This window comes from Rattus norvegicus, chromosome 4 (assembly GCF_036323735.1).
Source record: "Rattus norvegicus strain BN/NHsdMcwi chromosome 4, GRCr8, whole genome shotgun sequence".
In the NCBI taxonomy this organism is placed as follows: domain Eukaryota; kingdom Metazoa; phylum Chordata; class Mammalia; order Rodentia; family Muridae; genus Rattus; species Rattus norvegicus.
In genome coordinates this window covers 175,168,923-175,189,324 of record NC_086022.1, presented here as the reverse complement: position 1 = coordinate 175,189,324, position 20,402 = coordinate 175,168,923, and the positions used below count along the sequence as shown (strand labels likewise).

General features: G+C 44.8%; 1 protein-coding gene across 50 annotated transcripts in view; it reads right to left on the bottom strand.

Moving 5' to 3' along the window:
- The window catches only part of Plekha5 (pleckstrin homology domain containing A5), a 169,662-nt gene that overhangs the window by 45,348 nt on the left and 103,912 nt on the right, over window positions 1-20,402 (bottom strand). For 31 of the 50 annotated variants that reach the window (XR_005503147.2, XR_592304.3, XR_001837479.3 and 28 more), the window contains 5 exons: window positions 18,647-18,747; window positions 15,279-15,394; window positions 14,970-14,987; window positions 8,197-8,664; window positions 901-1,363 (listed from right to left, as the gene is read on the bottom strand). Coding sequence is in view for 45 of the 50 variants with exons in the window: in XM_008763358.3 (XP_008761580.1) it covers window positions 901-1,363; window positions 8,197-8,664; window positions 14,970-14,987; window positions 15,279-15,394; window positions 18,647-18,747 (1,166 nt within the window). In the remaining 5 variants the exon portion in view is untranslated. Of the gene's footprint in view, window positions 1-900; window positions 1,364-8,196; window positions 8,665-14,969; window positions 14,988-15,278; window positions 15,436-17,809; window positions 18,748-20,402 lie in introns of those variants that run through there. The other 19 variants (XM_017592449.3, XM_017592465.3, XM_063285536.1 and 16 more) reach the window with 3 other exon arrangements.

The window sequence follows — 20,402 nt, the reverse complement described above, 5'->3', positions numbered from 1 at the left end:
AGAGAAAGTACGTTACTCCTGTGGCATCTGTAAGTTGGTGAGGGGTGGGTACACTGAGCAGCTCATCTGGGTGGGTGTAGACATTCATTTCTGATCTGTAGTTAAGCTTAAAATAAAGTGGCGTTTCCTTAAAACTTCCTGGGGTGCTAATGTCCTCTACTCTATCACACTTTAACCTTTGGCGTGTGTAATCTGGGAATAATAGAGTTCATCTGCAAAGGCATGCAATGTTCTTCAGGTTGAGATGTTTGAGTATAAAATACTGAAAGATCACGTTTGTTTATGTCACATCAATCCTTCAGTCCTGAAAAGCCATCAAACTCAGTCTGCAAACAGACAGTTCCAAGGTTGCCTGAAAATTCAGATACCATCAGTGGTGACAAACGCTGTGATATTTTTTTCTCTTTGAAGTGACAGGCTCCATGTTGCTTTGGGAGAGGTCTACTAATTAATTAACAAGTCTGAATAATGATCCTTGCTGTAAGTCCCAGCCCCAAATGAACCCTTCCTTCAGAAAGCTGCCTTCGCCATTGTGTTTTATCATAGCAATAGAGAAACATCTAAAACATGGCCCAAACTTCTAATCCAAGGTCGAGGCCGGACCACTTGGACTTCAAAGCCAGTTTCTCTGCCTCAAAACTTGAGAGACATACTTCAAATAGAAACACTTGTCTGCATATACGAGGCTTATACACAAACAAAGGAATCGCTCTTGTGATCCGGAAGTATTAAAGTCACATTCTATTATGGGATTCTAACAGAGTGCTTTAATTTTTAAGATGAAGTCACCTGTTTTAAGAGAACAGCAGTCTTGTCCTCTTGCCTCTAACTTAATATAAAAAGTATATTAAAGAGAAACTACATCATCACTGAGCAATGAGTTAACAAACAGCCTTTTACCTTAGGGTGATGAGGCCTGTGCCTGCGGTCTATTGTCACATCTCCTCTCTGGATTGGCGAGGACACTTCTGACCTGTATGTCCGCTGAGGGGAGAAGCCCTGGTAAGCAGCAGCTGGCACATGGGACGGTGACGTGGGGATGGAGTGCATTGTCTGGTCAGAAACCTTCCCCATGGCTTTAGGGCTGCTCAGGCAGCTGTGCCGAGGGAGGGTGCTCTGCTTGTGGTAAAACTGGCGCTGCTGCCACTCATACAGCTGCCACATGGTGTCATCCCTCATGGACCGCCGCTTCTCCTCTGCCCCAGGCCCTGTCTTCTCATGACCAGAAGGCGTTACACTGCAGATACTCTCTGGTCTGGTCTTGCTGTTTCTTGGGAGTGTTCGGTAACCTTCAGGGTAGCGGGCCAGAATCTGGGCTCGGTGGCTTGGCATATTTCTTGGCAATGTTTGATAAGAAATTACTCTAAAATTAAAAATAAGTTATAAAAATGAAAGTTATTATAAAATGCAGGGAGATCTGTTTTTGCAATTTTAAGTGACAACTGTATTTCTGGTTTTCCTGTCAAGTAAACACGTAACAGGCTTATCTTTTAAAAGGACATAGTTTAGTGGCATGTGGAGTGGCATGTGCAAAACCCTGGGTGTGAACCTAATTATTTAACAAATTGAAAGAGAAAGGACGGACTAATGTTATATGGAGTATAAATCATGAAGAGATAAAGCTTTTTAAATGAAATTACATCTGGTAATATACTATTATAAATAGAACCCACAGCAATTATATGTGATTATTAGTTCCACAAAATGTATCTGGTTTAATGCAGAAGCATTTGCCCATTTCCACTGGTAGTAAAAATGGCCTTTGGGGTTGGGGATTTAGCTCAGTGGTAGAGCGCTTGTCTAGGAAGTGCAAGGCCCTGGGTTTGGTCCCCAGCTCCGGGGGGGGGGGGGGGGGAGGGACCAAAAAAAAAAAATGGCCTTTAACCCCAGGGCTTCATAACCACAGGTAGGTGGATTGATTCAGTTTGAGGCCAACCTGGTCTTCAGTGAGACCCTCCCTGTCTTAAAATACAAACAAACAAAAAACCCCAACAACCAACTCCCTGCCCCTCCCCCAAACTGCCCCCCATCCAACTTCTAAGATATTAATAAATAACATTTAAAGAGACTATTCAAGAACTAATCTTAAGCCTTCATCATTAACTGTGCAACTAGTTAGATAGTAAGGCCTTGCCTTAAAAAAAAAAACAAACAAAAAACAAAACAAAACAAACAAAAAAACCAACCAAACCAAGTTAAGATTAAATTTCAAGTGCTCATCATAGCCTATCATTCTGTGATACATACATTTGTATCCTAAGACAGTCACTGTAACAAAACCCAGGGCTTTGGGGGAAAGGTAGGGTCCAACAGAGGCTTCCCGCATGCCTCCAGGGCTCCAAAGACAAACTTTCAGCTCACCCACGATTGGCCTTTCCTGCATCCTGAACTTGCTTTCGCGGCCTTCTACTGTGTTAGCGGTCTGCAGATGCTGTCACCACAGGAAGTGGGTGAAAAGTGACCTGCAGGCGACTTTACTAAACTCCTGAGGACATTTTATGTTTTATACTTACTTATGATTATGAGTGTGTTACCCTGCATTTTCTGTGTACCATTTTCGAGCCTGGTGTAGACAGAGGTCAGAAGAGGGCATCGGAACTAGAATTAAGATGGCTGTGAGCCACCAAGTAGGTACTGGGAACAGAACGTAAGTCCTGTGGAAGAGCAGCCAGTGCTCTTAACCACTGAGGCACCCACCTCCCCAGCCCCTACTTTACTACTTTTTTTTTTTCTTTTTTTTCAGAGCTGGGGACCGAACCCAGGGCCTTGCGCTCGCTAGGCAAGCGCTCTACCACTGAGCTAAATCCCCAACCCCTACTTTACTACTCTTAATCTAAATCTCTGGCTGACAAACTGGAAGCCAAAGATTTATTTTAAAGATTTCTTTTTATTTTATATATGTGTGTGTCTGTCTGCGTGAGTGAATGCCATGTGTGTGCGGAGCATATATAAGGAGGCAAGAAGAGTGTTGAAATCCACTACACCTGCAGTTACACACAGTTGTGAGCCACCCAGTATGGGTGCTGGGAATTGAACCTGTGTCATCTAGGAAAGCAGCAAGTACTTTTACCTGCTGAGCCATCTCTGGCTCTTCCAAAGATCTCGGACAGACTTGTTACGGGCGGCAATGCGTCAGAGCCACTCTTGCTCGCCCATGTACTCTGGAGGGACGCAGCAGATCTAAGGGGCCTGGGGTTGGACAAGACCTCCCAACAATGGAAAAGTCCACGGAGCCCTTGACCTAGTTAGTGTAAGAACTGAGTGCACACTTGGCTATGAGGTACACTACATAGTTTCTACTGGTATGTAAAATTATATTATTGTTACTCAATGAGAAGTTCTCTTTGCAACATAGAGAGAAAGGCAGAGTGGGAACAACTATGAGGAAGGCGTGCACCTGTAACCCAGTACTTGGGCACAAAGGCAGTTGGAACTCTGTGAGTTCCAGGCCACCCACGTTATCCTATCCATATTCTTTCAATGTCTGGCATTATAGTAAAAGTTTGTGAATGAAAATGCCTACTTGTAACAATTTCCACACATTTATATATAAATGAAAAAGTTATCCCTTCTTAAAAACTCCGCTACAGACATGTATGTTTACATGAAACTACTCATCTATCATAATGAACTGACTGGAACTGAAGACAGCAGGCTGGAGAGGTGACTCAGCAGTTGAGTGCTTGCTGGTCTTCCAGGATCCACATTAGGTGCCTCACATCCACCTAGGCACCCCCACACCCCAACCCCTATGATACTCATACCCACAAATGACAATTAAAAGCAAAACTACAAATAAGGAAGACATCAAGTTTAGGAAGCAGTGACCAACAGAAGGCTGGGGGCCCTTCAAACGTGTGTCCCCACCATCTAGTAGCTACACGAGTCCTTTAGCCACTGTGGTTTCTTGACTACAAGAGAGCTGATCATAGCCGCCTAGAGCTCTACACTCACATTACTCATTAATATTCAAACAACTTCTGATCCCTCAGTCATCTCTCCTGAACAGTAGAGATCTCCTCCATCATTCTGGTTCCTCTTCCAGGCTCTTGCAATGTTCTCAGAGCTTGTCCCCCCACCCCCCACCCCACCCCATCCTCCACAAAGCCAATCGTCAGGCAGCTAACTCTGGGAGTGGAGTGAGAGGGACAGTCTCATGTGACTACACTGGAGTTCGATTAGCTGTGGCTTTCTCTCCTGTTGCACACCCCCACCCCCACTAGATTTTCCTCTCCACTTCTCTTTGACAAGACGAAAGCCAGAAATCAGGGTCAAAAATGAAGAACTGGAGACCCACACTCAGGTATTCTCAGGAGGTGTGGCAGCCAGGGGAAGCTGATTCCACTCAAGACTCCGCTCTGGCACTCCAACAGTCTACCTCAGGGGGTTTCCACCCAAGAGACGAACTCTAAAGCAGTTTAACCACCACACCTTCTTAAGAAATTTAAGAAAGTCAAGTCATAAATCTAAGAAACAAACACTACAGAAGTACAGTATGCCATGGAAATGTATCTGCACGAGAAGGGACATGCATTGCCAGATTAAAATACCACAGACGACCTCTGCACTAACAGTACAAACTACAACTCTGGAAAGACAGCACTGCCAGTCCTCTGAGGCTTCAATAGCATGTGAGCTGCTGCATTTACTCAAACTGCCAAGTGCTCGTGTGCTATTAACAGACGTGTTCCCACCAGTGTGGCTAATGGTTATAAGTGTGAAAGGTTCATCTGCCCTCTGAAACTTTGGGGGACTTTGATTTCTGTCCCAAAGAAATTTAAATTAAGCCAAGTGTGATTCACTGTGAGCAAAGGCTTAAGAGGCAAGCACAGTGAATCCATTCAGCACAGCTGCCTGGGATCCGCCCTGGGCGACCGACAATCAAGGCTCCTCTACTCACAAAGACACTCTGCAGCTCTGTTCAGAGGCGCAGGGACCTACCAACAGTAAACCACCCCTGCTTCCTATGAGGGTCTCAGTGGTTAAAGAAAGCCTTTATAAAGAAAAGAAATCAGTTATTTCATGAATTATGATGCTTCTTTCTGCAGTAAGAGTTTATAGATGTTTGTTTGGGAGGTTTATTTAGAACCAATCGTACATGATACTTTTCAAAGACTCAAAGTGATCTTAAGTCATTTGCAAAGAATGTGACACTTCAAGTACTCAGGGACCTGACAACACTGTGAACCTGAAGAGAAGAGGCCTTCTTCCTTCAGGAGGCTGCACTTAGAAGAAAAGGCTAGAAAGCCTCTCGGGGGCCGCTCACACTCACTCGATCCTTCACAAATGAAACAGAAATTCCAGATGCCTGCTACCCTCCCTACACTTCTAAACTACAGAAAGGGATGCTCTGAGGAGATGATTTTTCTTTGAAGTGAGATTTAAGTTGAGAGGGAGCAACCTGAACAACAAGTCTGAATTATCTCCTGACTGTGACCTTTAGTCTTCCAGACCCTTTCACCCTCAGAACTGCTTCCTGTCTTTGTCTAATCAAACCACACTGATCTGTTTCCCTACCGACAGTGTTTCAGCTGATCACCAATAGTTAAATTCTGTGTTCTCATCCAGTCATTAAGTAGTTTGCTTACCTATGACCGTGGTCATTGTTTCTTTGATGTATATTTCTCTGATAACTTGATAGTTTGAGCATTTAGTCATACTTTTTTCACTCTAAAAAAACTGGGAACAATCAGATAGTATATGACATACCCTAGAACACACACACACCATGGAAATGCTACCTCAAACTAATCAGCGTGTGTGTATTACTGCATGTAACTTGCAATTCTGACACCATCTTGGAGGCCAGGTCCAGAGATGCAGTCTTTAATCTCAACAACAGCGAGGCAGAGGCAGGGGCAGTTCTCTAGGAGTTCTTGGCCAGGACACTCAGAACCACCCTGTTTCAAAAATGAAGTGTTCTGCCAATTTTCAAGTACTTAAATTAATTCCTTACTACAACTTAATCACTATGTTGTACAAAAGTCTCTACAACCTACTGTGTGAACTCAGTGTCATTTATGGGTGAGCAGCACCTCACAGGGGGTATGAGCTTGCAGCCTCGGGAGAGCTAACAAGGCCAGCTTACTAAGGCTTTAGAGCCACCCTCCTGAAAGTAAGCTTCTGACACTGCAGGCGTGCACTGTACCTGAGCAGCGCTGGAACGAATTCCCCCATCTCACAGGTTCAGTAGTGAACCTGAATATCGTCCAGGTCAGGCTCTCTGTTGTTACTTACAAGTCCCAGTAAAGTTCCACAGAGATCTCATGAAAATCACTACACACTATGCCATGGACACTATTATCAATGTAAAGCATGTAAAGTAACTTGGAAAGTCCATTTAAAATAAGACATACTTTCTCTAAGAACTCATATTTTAAGAAAAAAATTACAGCCAGACAGTGGTGGTACATGCCTTCTATCCTAGCACTCAGGAAGCAGAAGCAGATGGATCTCTGAGTTTGAGTATAGCCTCGTCTACAGAGAGAGTTCCAGGACAGCCAGAGCTACACATAAAAACCTTATCTCAACCCTCCCTCCCTGTTAAAAAAAAATTTAAAAAAATTACAATGATTCTTTTTAATGAATTTGAACAAAAATACTTGTAGAAATGTAAAATCTGTTTACTTGTAAGGCTGGGATCAAATCCATGCCTTGTGCATACCAGGCCTTGTGCAAATCCATGCCTTGTGCATACCATAGTGCTCTACCATTGCACTATGTCCCTGGGTGTGATACTTAGTTTTTATTTACTGTTTCTGTGTTTTCAAACGGATCTCACTATGTGGCTCTGGCTGTCCTACCACTAACTCTGAAATAATGCTTGCCGGCCTTACGCTCAGAGCCATTGGTCTCGGCCTCCAGAGTGCTGAGATCTCAAGGGTACAGCACTATACCTGACTTACACTTTGTGTTTTGAGGGGCTGAAGGGACGGCTCTGTGCTTGCAGAGGACTGGGGTTCAGTTCTTGGCACCCACAAGACCTCAGAGGGAATCACGGCTTATGTGCTGGATGTAGCGAGGCACAGCTTTACTCTAGCACTTGTAAGGCAGAGATAGATGTGAGTTTGAGGCTAACCTGGTCTACATATCATGTTCTAGGCCAGCCAGGGATATGCAGTGAAACTGTCTCAAAAACAAAACAGGTTTTTGAAATGTACCTACTTCTCAGCACATATTCCTGATAACCTTTGCAAACTCTGCCATTTCTTATTCTCAAATGTTTGCTCTCTCAGGTCCCCTCTCCTTTTATTAAAATGAAGACAGAGCCTCACTATGGAGCTGGCCTCCAACTCTCAGTCCTCTGGCTCAAGCACAAGAGTGTTAGGATCCGAGAAAGGCATGGACCATCACGCTGGTCTCTGCAGGGTTTTCCTGAGCACCCTCCTTTGTCCCAGTGTCCCAGGTGAATGTGTGTGCTGTCCCAGTGTCCCCGGGTGAATGTGTGCGCTGTCCCAGTGTCCCCGGGTGAATGTGTGCACTATCCCAGTGCCCCGGGTGAATGTGTGCACTGTCCCAGTGTCCCCGGGTGAATGTGTGCACTGTCCCAGTGTCCCCGGGTGAATGTGTGCACTGTCACACTTTAAGCACGTTGGATGCGCCGTGCTCAATGTTAGGCTCACAGGCACAGGCTCAGAGCCTCTCGTCTCTGCACCTCAGATGTGAACTTTCTCCAAACCTTTAGTTACAATCTAATATTTTATAGTTCTTTCTTTCTTTTCCCTAAGGCATTTGAGGCACACTGTGGTCCTACAGTGACAAGGTTTCACTGAGTAGCTCTGGCTGGCCTTGAACTCCTGATCCCCTGCCTCCATTCCCACACCCTGGAGTCCCAGGTGTGCACTACCACACTTGGTTCCCAGGGTTCCTGTCTACAGAGAGGCAGAAGCTGCTAATGGACTGTGCTAAAGACAAACTGCTATTGGTTCATCTCAGTTCTGAATTCTAGGAGGAGAGGAGAAGGGTGAAGGCAGAAGGGTGGAAGCCTCTTCTCTTCCTAAAGCTCATTTCTCCCCCAGCTTCTGCCCATCATTTGTCCTGGGCCAGGAAGGATGGCTCCTCACCAAAGCTAGGGATCCACAGAAACAAGAGTCAGAAAACACCAGGAGCAAGAGACAGGAGTGAAGTGTGAACCCACGAGTACGAGCCCACCTCCCCCACACACCAGAGAAAGCAGGCTGGATACGAGGTACTCACCCTCTGGGCTCCTCTTCAAGACCCCGTCCTTTCTGAACTTTAATCCACTGCTCCAGCTGCTGCATTGAATTCGTTCTCTGAATGACTCGATCAGCTTCTGTGGCTAGGGGCCCTGTATTTGGGTGACTCCCACCCCGGACATCTGCCAAGCTGACATTCACTGCTTTGCTGTCAGAATTATTCACATTGATGGGTCTGTAGTGTATATTCTGAGGTGGGCAGGCTGGCCCGCTTTCATATTCTGATGGCAGCGAGTTCAACTTTACACTGTTAATTTTTGTTAATGGTCTATCTTGCCCATCCTTCTGAAACCCGTATCTTTCAGCTTCTAAGGCCCTTTTTTCTTCAATTTTGCTTATTTCCTTATTTTTCTGATTGTTTTGGACCTCAGGTCTAATGAGGACTCTGTGGTTGGGAATGTTATTGGTTTCTTTAGTTGATGCACTTTCTGTTGTAATCTTGTCCACTCTGAAAGCAGAGGAGAGAAGCACAGTAGGTAGGTGGAACAGGTGTCTATCAAACCTGAGGCTCATCCTAGAGAGCAGGCAACAAAGGAGCAGTCAGAGAGCACAGGTGGCTGCAGAGCCTCAGAGCTGTGGCCTTATCATGCAGGCTAGTACTGGAATGCAGGAAAACACTGTAGGCAAAAGCCGCCGAGACAAATACAATGTCCCTCTCTCTGTCTGCTAACATCTGCAAACACAGTAAAAGCTCTTTCTTACCATTAATGGTTAAGCCAAAACCCACTTAAAGCAGCCAGCAACTGAAATAACAATGTGGCTCTCAGTCATGAAGGTCAGCTCATCATGAGACAATTGTGATCTGGCTGTGGAAGCTGCTGCAACTGGAAATCACAGTCTGATGGCACCAAAGAGCTGACCTGAATGACAACTCTTGCTTGCATGCAAGAGGACCTGTGTGTGGAGTGATATCACCATGTAGCCCAGGTTGGCCTCAAACTTAAAGTGATCCTCCGTCTTTCAGGTGCAATGGTTGCTGACATGACAGGTATGAGACGTCATACCCAGAACGTACAGTTTGGGGACTCTCAGGGCTAAACTGCTCATGCCCAGTGGGTGTCTCTTTTTCTACTATCCTTTTTTTTTTTTAAATAAAATAGTCTCGCTATGTCTGCCTGGCTGGGCTGGAACTCACAGACATTTGTTGGCTCCTGCCTGGGATTAAAGGCATGTCCACTGAGCCCAGTCTCAATGGGCATCTCTCCTTGCTAGCTGCATCTCTGGGCAAGGTTTAGAGCTTACAGTGTAAGCTTTTTGGTAAACAGAGTACCTTCAGCAATGTCAGAGGAAGTCATGAGAACCAAATGATAACTGAATGGCCTCTACTGCCTTTACTGTTGGTCAGCTGTGCTTCTGGGCTGCCTGAGTTCACCACTCAGTCGCTAGAACTTTCTGATGACAAGTTATATTTCTGAGCCAATCATATCTAAGCTTTTATAAAATCAAGCTGAGTGTCTGAACCCACATGAAATTGTCAAAGTCACCCCATTCATCAAAAAACTTCTAGGACGGCACTGTTAAGTTCTCTGGTGTGTGGAGAACATACACATCACACACATGGAGCCGTACTCAAAGCTAAGTAAGGAACTATAGATTCTGCAGATACTCTGGAGTGCGAATCTAGCAAGAGTGAAAGGTGAGTGCCTTCTCTCCGAGTGAAATCACACAGTGCAGAGACACAAGTCACACTGCTCTATCAGACACAACAGCAGACACAGGGCTGGGGTGAGGTGGTTCACGATGACAGTTTGTGGGCTTCTTCCCTTCAGGGGAAGCCACTAGGAAACTGACGCCACAAGTTCAATGGAGTCTGCAGGAAGGGGTTGTTTAACACTGAATGCTGAGTATCCTTAAAATGTAAACTAAGTCCAGTAAACTACAGCTACTGTTTTAGACTAGTCTAAATTGTAATGCTTTCTCACATCAATGAAGAAACATAAGCATGCAATGACTCTTTTTTAAAATGGAACAAAACTGACTCAGAAAACCAGGAGCCTAAACCAGAAGAAATGTATCTGATGTAAGAAAGTGATGCTTAGGTCATGGCAGCAAAGATGTTGGAAACTAACATGACCACTAAAAAAAAATGGTAGGTAGGTTCTTCAAAATCAAGAAACAGAACTGCTACCTGAAGACAGGAGTGAACACACACACACCTGAACCCCAGTGCAGTCCGTAGGGTCAGGAGCTAAAGGTCATCGTTTAGACTACAATGAGTTTGAGGTCAGCCTGGGCTATATGAGATTCTGACTAAAAACTAAAACAAACCAAAACATACACAAAAGCAAAACAAGAAGAAAAGAATTGCGATCTAGCAATCCGACCACTGGGACTCTCCGATTAGTACAGTGAGCAGATTCCTACGCCTACTGCTTACTGCAGCACAACAGACAATCTTCAAAGGAGCCAAGATATATGACGCACTCATCAATGCATGGATAAACAACTTGTAACACACAAGCACACGCATAGACTGCAGTTAGACATCATTATGTCAGTGAAGTAAGTCTAACCCAGATATATCATATCCTCTCATTTATATGCAGAATCTAGAATACTGACCCTAAAAACAGAACAGAGAAGTGGTTACCAGAGGCAGGGGAGGGATGGGAGCAGTGTGCACAGAGAGGGTAGATACTTGTACAGCCGAAGAGGAGTTCCTCACCAAAACAGCACTGTAAGGCAACTGTGGTTGATGGTCTGAGACGACAGCTATACTAATTACTCCAATCAGATCACTGCACTGTATACATGTGAAATGTTCCACGTATAATTACTTTATATATAGGAATGTGTGAAATCACTGTATGTCAAGTGACAATAAAAATATCAGATTGGAGGTATAGTTTAGTCACTGCAGTGGGCATGTGCCTAGTATAAGAGATCATGGGCTGGCCTAGTGCATACGCGTACACGTACGCACACACACACACACACACACACACACACACACACACACACACACACACAGAGAGAGAGAGAGAGAGAGAGAGGGGGGGGGGGAGAAACACTGAGGGGGCTAGAGAGAGAGAGTTCAGTGGTCCAGAGGACTTACAGATCTTATAGAGGACTCAGGTTCAATAACCAGCACCCACATGGAAACTCATATCTGTTTGTGTAATTCTAGTTCGAAGAGGATCTGATGCCTTCTCTGGCATCCACTGGCACCAGGGACATACATAGCACACAGACACACCAGGGACATACTCAGTGCACAGACACATCAGGGACATACATAGCACACAGACACAAATGCAAGTAAACATCCACAATCTCTTCAGAAGTCAGGAAACACAATGAGGCCATACAAGATGAAACCATGCGCCCAGAGATGGAAATTACTCAAAGTATATTAGAACCAGAGTTGAAAAATGTTAGCAATTATCTATGTACCAGGGCAGCAAGACACTGCAGTTTCTGGATGAAATCTTTCATGAATTCAGACGAGCTGAGTTTTAAACCAGGCTGTAGGAGCGGGCGAAGGCTTGGGTAAATGTGGACTGTCTGCCATGAGCTGGCCATGCCACTGACAAAGGCCAGCCTGTGCTTGAGTCAGACTCTTTGACCTCCTACTGAGACTGACTCTTCCCCTCTGTGTGCTGTACCTAGTAGACGTGCTAAGGTTCTAGGTTGCTTCAGAAGTTGGTGTGAGCCCCTCCATGCGTGGACCCTCTGGACCCTGGCTTTCCCATCCATGTCTGTCCTTTCTTCATTTCCTAGCCGTCCTGGTGGGGTTTCTAGACCTCAGCTTCTCAGGACGCAGCCATGGATGTGTTAGACTGAGGATGTAGCTTAGTGCTTGAGTACTTATCTAACACAGAGGGACTTAGGGTTTGATATTCAGGAAAAATAAAAAAAACCCAACATGGCTGTTTTGTCTCCAGTGATTCGCCCTGGAGCTGTCTTAAGTATCTGGGCCTTGAAGCAAATGGGTCCCACTACTCTTACCGAACAAACATCTCACTGCATTTAGGAAATGAAATATAAAAATAAGATACTTTCAATATTGAATGCCTAAACATAATGGGGTAGGATAAAAATGCCAAAAGTTGAGGATAGAAGACAGTAAGCCAATTCTGTACTCTAAAGCGACTGCTAACCCCAGGCTGAGCTTGAAGGCGTGACTCAGTAACTGCTGGCTAACAGGAGAAACTACAACACAACCGGCTCAGCATTGTTATGGAGACAAACTAGTAACTCACTCATCATCTATGATTCGTTATACATGCTAGCTACTACTGTATCTTTCTCTAATGTATATGGCCATTTTTGCCTGCATGTATGCAGTGCCTTTGGAGGCCAGAAGAGGGTGTCAGATCTCCTGAAACAGGAGTCCTAGACCATTGTGAGCATCCCTGTGGTGCTGAGAATCAAGCCCAAGTGCTCTTAGTCATGGCGTCATCTCAAACCCACACTTCCATGTGTGGCTTTAATTAATTTATTACTTTTTGGTCACAGATTTCATTGTACAGCCTAGGACTGGCCTGAACTCATGATTTACATGCTTCCACCTCTCAGGTGCGAAAACTACAGGGGTGCACTATCGCAGCTGGCTCCAGCTTTTAGAATTGTAAATTCAACAAAAGCAGATAGAAATTGGTTAAAAATGAGAAACATATAAATAATACTCTATTAAAAAATTCCTAGAAGCTTTACTGAAAGATAAATTTACTTAGATTTCAATTATTTTAAGTACAGGTGTAAGAGTTAAAATCCATTCTGTTTTTCTCTCAACTTAGTACTGTATTGGGTGTACATGATGCATGTGAGTACAAGTGACTCTCCTCCTCCTCCTCCTCCTCCTCCTCCTCCTCCTCCTCCTCCTCCTCTTCCTCTTCCTCCTCTTCTTCTCTCTCCTATTCCTCTTCCTCCTCCTCATCATCATCAGACCAGGCTGTCCTGAAACTTGGAGATCTGCCTTCCTTGTCTCCCAAATGCTGGAATTAAAAGTATGTGCCAGGGGCTGGGGATTTAGCTCAGTGGTAGAGCGCTTGCCTAGCAAGCGCAAGGCCATGGGTTCAGTCACCAGCTCCGAAAAAAAGAAAAAAAAATGTGCCACCATACAGGGTTCTGTATTATTATCAGTGTATATATTCACATGACACGTGTGTGGGAACACATGCTACTGTGTGCATGTGCAAAGGTCAAAAGACAATACTTTCCCCCATGAAGACTCAGTTCAGGCCACCAGATTTTTGAGACAAATACTTTACCCCGTTTGAACATTCACTCACCCTGGCCTTGAATGCTTGACTGTTTCTCCTCCACCATCTAAGTGCTGGGATCAGATACCCTAAGGACTAGCGCTATGGCTCTCGTGGTGGCTTGGCACTTGCCTAGTGTACACAGGCCCTGGATATGATCTCCAGCACAGTCGCCACCCACAGAAAACCTAAAACTTATTTTATTTCCATGCTCAGAGAACTGGATGAGAATCTTGGTTTTAAAAGCAATATTATAAACAGAGCTAGCATTGATGGCACATCTTTAATCCTAGTACTCAGGAGGCAGAGGCAGGCGGATCTCTATCTCAAGGTCAGCCTGGTCTACAGAGTGAGTTCCAGGACAGTCAGGGCTGCACAGAGAAACTCTGTCTTGGGGAAGGTACAAGTATCTTATAAAGGCTCAATTCAGTGTTTTATTCAACATGCCAAAGACTACTAAAATGTGCACTGAGGTAGTGTGCTCAATGCCATGGGGCTTGATTGCTAAGTGGGACACACACACACACACACACACACACACACACACACACACACACACACGTACACGCACACACACACGTACACGCACACGCACACACTAAAAAGATGGGGGAACCTTTAGATGTGCAAGTTAGCAGTTATATAAAATATGAACCTAACTATCATTAACTGGAAACAATATGTAATTACATTATAAACCTCCAAATGATAGGAACTTTTAAGAAGTGTCTTCCCCAACACTTGGGAGAGGAGGCAGGTATTATTTGTATGTTCACGGCCAGCATGATGTGTTCCAGGACATGGAGGATTACACAGAGACCCTCCGCGCTGATGCAAAAGCACACTTACTCAACCTTTATTTGTAGTTTGAGAAATGTATTTTCTCTCATCAGGTCTGTTTCCTTTTGAGACAGGGTTTGTGATGCAGCCCAGGTTGGCTTTGAGCTTAAGACTCTTCTATGCAGGAATGCTTGAATTTTAAGTGTACACCTTGGGCTGGAGAGAACTCGCTCAGAGGGTAAAGATGCTGTGTACGATCCCTGCCACCCATGTAGAGAAAGGGGAAGAGCTGACTCCTTGAAAGTTGCCCTCTTGCCACTCGCTCGCATGTGCACAGGCACGCACACACGCACACACTCTTGCGCCAGCAGGTCTAGTAGACTAATCCTCATCATGATGAGGAATAAAAACATGACCTGTTATCTCAACCAGGGAAGAAAATAAACAACTCTAGGATCAATTTTAGCTTATACCACAGTATGAAAGGAAAGGCACAATTCATCCTGAAGTAGCTACATTTAGAAATTATTTCAATTTTCTGGAATTATTAATAATAAAGTAATTGGAATTAACCAAAAAATACTAACAAAAATAAACTCATTAGAATTTCTTATTGTTTATTTATTTACTTCCCAAATACCAATACAATATAAAAACACAATGAATTATATTCTATGATTTGGGATCTTTGAAAAACAAAACAAAACCAAGCTCTTCCATGAAGCACATAAATCTATATAGTTTTCAGGTAATAAAAAGATGTACTCACCGGAAATTAAAGGTAATTCTGTAAGAAGAAAGAACATTCAGTTTGAACGTGAGGATTCTAGAGTCACCCCAGAGCACTGACAGTGAGAATGAGGCGAGGAGGAGGAGGAGGAGGAGGAGTAAGGAGGAGGAGGAGGGAGGAAGGGAGGGAGGGAGGGAGGGAGGGAGGGAGGGAGGGACAGAAGTACAGGTGGGGTGGTCAGCTGACACAGCACCCAGGCTAGGGCAGAGAGAGCATGCACAATGAATGGTATTTGAAGGCAGGAGTGAAACCAAGGTGGGAGGCACTGCTGCTTCCCCAGGGCTGTACCTTTTCACAGGTTCTGTCTGCACCAGAGCAGCATCTAACATGGCCTTCATCCATAGCTCCATTTCCTTGCCTGTATCAGTGCAGAAATAATAGGTCCGCATGTTTGGGTGGGCTGCCTGAGTGAAAACAACAGCATCACTTTCCATGAACTGCGCTTCTGAAAAAGAAAGGGAAGAGTCCATCCTTGTCTCACCATTACTATGAAGTTTCTAAGGAAGTACATTTGTCCTTTACATAACATATAGGCATGACTTAGAGTTGATATTCTGACCTCAGCAGGGCACAACATTAGTTATCCTCTTAATGGTTCAACTGCATATACCTCAAAGGTACAAACCATACGCTCTAAGTACCTTTGCAGGTCTGCCCCACTCACTCAGCTCTAACCACTTTGATTTGGTGTGACCAATAGTTCTCACTCAAAGACAGTATTTCTAGCCAGGCACAGCACTTGGGAGGCCGAGGCATTAGTCTGAGGCCAGCCTAGACTACTTGGTAAATTCTAGAACATGATCCAGAGTGGAGACCCAGTAAAACAATGCAGAAGCAGGGTGTGCTTTAGCGCAACAACAACAAAACTGAAAAGCCTCAGCCAGCATTCTCCCCCAATGGGGCAATGCCTTTAGTTTTCAAAAGCAGATGTGATTTATGCCTGTCACAGATGCCATACGGACACCTGGGAATAAATGAGTCCAGTGGCATTGCCTTCTAGCTTTTCTTTTCAGGTTTCCAAGTTAACATGCAAACACCTGCAGTTTGCGAGGACGGAAAGGACTGGGGCAGTGTTCTCTTTATCAGAGCCTGCTACTGTGTGGGGAGCATTGCACCTCCACAATAGAGAGAGAAAACAGGTTGTGGAGCGGGGGGCTGATGCCAGGAATGAGCAGTCTGTTTCCATCTAAAAGTCCTGTGCTGGTTTCCCATTAGACACCCAGAGACTTGGCTGAATAAGCAAAGACTGCTGCAGCCTAAGAGAGGTGAGGAGAGTGTGAAGCAGGGTTTGGCCAAGCTCTGCACTAGAGCTCGCCATCTGGAATCATACCTTCCATGCCAAGACCCAGTGATCTGCTTCCTCCCCAGTGTCAGATTAGCTTAGTGTCTTTAGAACACGCATAGTCCTCGGCCCCTGCTCTCTCTGTACTGCCCCAGCTAACACAGCTCCAGTGATGTCAGAGACAACTGTGGACACGGCCTAGACAAAGGTCAAGTCCTCTGCTGCTAGATGATGATCAGTCCCTGGACCTGGGAAAATGGGTGAAGAACACTGCCCATATCTGTGATCAGTGGAAGGAAGTGGGCTGGTGGCAAGAAGATCCTGTGCCTGCCCTGAGACAACTCAACAAAGCAACTCACATAGCCACTCCTGCTCGTCAGACAGAAAGGATTGCATGCTGGTACAACCACTCTGGAAATCAGTCTGGGGGTTCCTCAGACAATTGGACATAGTGCTATCTGAGGACCCAGCTAAAACACTCCTGGGCATATACCCAAAAGATGCTCTCACACACAACGATACATGCTCCACTATGTTCATAGCAGCCTTATTTATAATAGCCAGAAGCTGCAAAGAACCCAGATGCCGGATAACAGAGGAATGGATACAGAAAATGTGATACATCTACACAATGGAGTACTACTCAGCTATCAAAAACAATGACTTTATGAAATTCACAGGCAAATGGAGGGAACTGGAAAATATCATCCTGAGTGAGGTAACCCAATCACAGAAAAACACACATGGTATGCACTCACTGATAAGTGGATATTAGCCCAAAAGCTCAAATTACCCAAGATAAAATACACAGACCATATGAAGCTCAAGAAGGAGGACGACCAAAGTGTGGATGCTTCAATCCTTCTTAAAAGGGGGAACAAAAATATTCATAGGAAGAGATATGGAGACAAAGTTTGGAGCAGAGACTGAAGGAATGGCCATCCAGAGCCTGCCCCACCTGGGGGATCCGTTCCATATACAGATGCCAAACCCAGACAATATTGCTAATGCTAAGAAGTGCATGCTGACGGGAGCCTGATATAGCTGTCTCCTGAAAGGCTGAGCCAGAGCCTGACAAATACAGAGGTGGATGCTCGTAGCCAACTATTGAACTGAGAATGAGGTCCCCATTAGAGGAGTTAGAGAAAGGATTGAAGGAGCTGAAGGGGTTTGCAACCCCATAAGAACACCACCAACCAACCAGAGCTCCCAGGGACTAAACCACTACCCAAAGTCTACACATGGACAGACCCATGGCTCCAGCTGTATATGTAGCAGAAGACGGCCTTGTTGGGCACCAATGGGAGGAGAAGCCCTTTGTCCTGCCAAGGCTGGATACCCACCCCCCAGCATCCCAGTGCAGGGGAATGTCAGGGCAGGGAGGTAGGAAGGGGTGGGTGGATGGGTGGGGGAGCACCCTTATAGAAGAAGGGGGAGAGGGTATGAGATAGGGGTTTATGGACGGGAAACTGGGAATTTGAAATGTTAAATAGAGAAAATATCCAATTAAAAAAAAAAGCATGAATTTCCTACTTACCATGCCAATAGGAGTAGACTCGACATCAAGAAATGCAGTCATACAGAGTCAGAATTTAGGAGAAATACCACAAAAGAAAGGTTGAAACTGTGATTACTATTATTATAGGCAAAAGACATGGCAAATCAAATTAATATCACAGAAAAACCATACTAAGTGCACAGTGCCCACTTTCATTACTACTTTAACACTGCAGATTTTCAAAATTTTTTCTTTAACTGACTTCTCTTTTAGCTTCAAGGTTAAAAATAATGCAGCATATTTATTAGCAAAAGGCACACCCTAGGGAGGGGATCCGAGCGTTATATAGCTGAGACTCTCTTTGAGGCTGTCCTAAAAAGTCTGTGACATATCAGAGAGCTGTCTCTTCCCACACCCTTCCCATACACTTCAGCTGTCAAAATCCAAATAACAACTGAGGACAGAGATCACTAAGACATCTAGCCAGAGCCATCCATGATGGAGAACATGTTAGCACACACTTCCTAAAAGGACAGTATTCTCTGGCATGGCAGTAACATCACTAACCCAGATGCTTCATCTTTAAATTTTATTTTATTTTGTGTGCATGAGTGTTTTGCCTGTGTGTATGTCTGTGACAGAAGAGGGCATTAGATTCTTTAGGACCAGAGTTACAGACAGCTGTGAGTTACATGTGGCACTGTAAATTAAACTCAGGTTCTCTAGAAGAGCAGTCAGTGCCCTTGACCACTGAACCATCTCTCCAGCACCACCAATACACTTTAAATGTACACATCCCTACTAGAAGTTCTTATAATAGTTTATTGGTCAAGATTTACTTCTCAAAGCTTCAAACAGTGCATTGCACTTCCTTACCTTAAAAGCATATTTGCGATTGATGTGGTCCTCGGCAGTAAGCATGGCTATCTGAAAACTGGGCAGCAGGATGCTTCCCAAAATACCCTCCTCCTTCTCATCTAGAAGAGAAGTTAGTGTTGGTCAGACTCTGTCCTTGGGGAATTTTTGCCACTTGCCCCATGTTCCACACACTCCATGCTCTACTTGTTCACAGTGCTCCCTGTCCTCCTGGACTGGCAAGCTCCATGAGATTAGATATGTCCACATAACAAGCATCCAGTTATGCCATGAGAACTGTACAACCTCGGAGCTCTGAAGCTCTACCCCTGTCCTTCCTAGATGCTGGATCCACAGTGAAACCGAGGGCTTGAATGACCTCCAAAGCAAGCACATAAACTACACTGAGGAAGAGGATCCAACAGTCATCCTTTCGTAGCCTTGGCTGTCTGTCCTGGAACTCACCCTGTAGATCAGGCTGCCTCAAACTCAGAGTTCCGCCCGCCTCTGCCTCCTGAGCACTGGAATTAAACCCACGCACCACCACTGCCTGGCTTTACGGGAAGTTTACACATTTCTGGGCGGAAGCACTTGCTGCATGAGCTGAGCTCAATTCCAGGACCCAGGAGCTGGAAGGAGAAGCGAATCCGAGTAGTGTCCGCACATCTGCTGTGATGTCCGCATGTCTATCCCCATATCACACACACAAGTCATCAATAAACAAAAACACACCTTTCAGACGTAAAACCATTACAAAGAGCTGGTATTCCTTTTGCTATAAATTATTATTATGAAATTTTCATTTTAGAACATTTTCTTGTTTCATTTTGTACTCTACAGACTGTCAACTAATGTACTGGGAAAGGAGGGTACTACTCCTCAAGGGCAGGAAACTCACTGAGGCAAAGTCCACAGTGAGCCCAGCACCAACTAAGACAGCACCACTGCTCCTGGCCAATGTCCAGAGACAAAATGAAAACTTATAGGTTTGGTAAACTTTGACTTAGCAGTACTCCTCAAGCAGTACTTGGGCAGCGAACTGATGAGAACAATTCTTGTAACTCTGTAGAAGGTTAAGACACATTTATCACCTTGGTAGGTCACCACAGAACCTTGCCATACATGTTTTTTAATCCAAACGTAAATTTAAAATCTGCAAACAGAGAGAGGACTTTTGGGTGGAATGCAGTACTAGAAGCTGCCTGCATTTGATCCCATCGAGAAAAGTCATCTCAGACAGAATAGACGTCCATCGTCCATCGAGAAAGAAAGAGGAAAAGCTTGGATAATTCACAGCAGAGAAGAAAACTGCCCCAGCTCTAGCTGGGAGCATGAAGTAGACGCCTCACCCAGAAGCAGTGTGTTAGCTGCTCCTGAGTGGTCTCAAGAGTAGCTGTGGAATAAGCAGATTCCCAAGTAAAATCAAAAGAAATAACCAAAGCACAGGATTGCACATCGCAACTCAGACACAGGAGCAAGCGAGAAAAGCAAGACTCTTCCAAGAGATCACAATAGCACACCCCAAACCAAGACAGTGACACAGGTAAATGCTGGATGATTTCAAAGTGAGCAAAATTCATGTCTGACTTCAAAGATAATACAAGTAAATAAATACATTCATTTTAGGCCTTAGGGAGGACAATCAGTGATACAGAGGGAAAAAAGTGAGGGACATGCAAGGAAAATAAGGAAACGAGATTTTAAGAAGTAGTAGTAGTATTAGGAAGCGCCCCCACCTTGGCCAAGCAGGAGAAGGAACCATGGGGGATGAGGACAG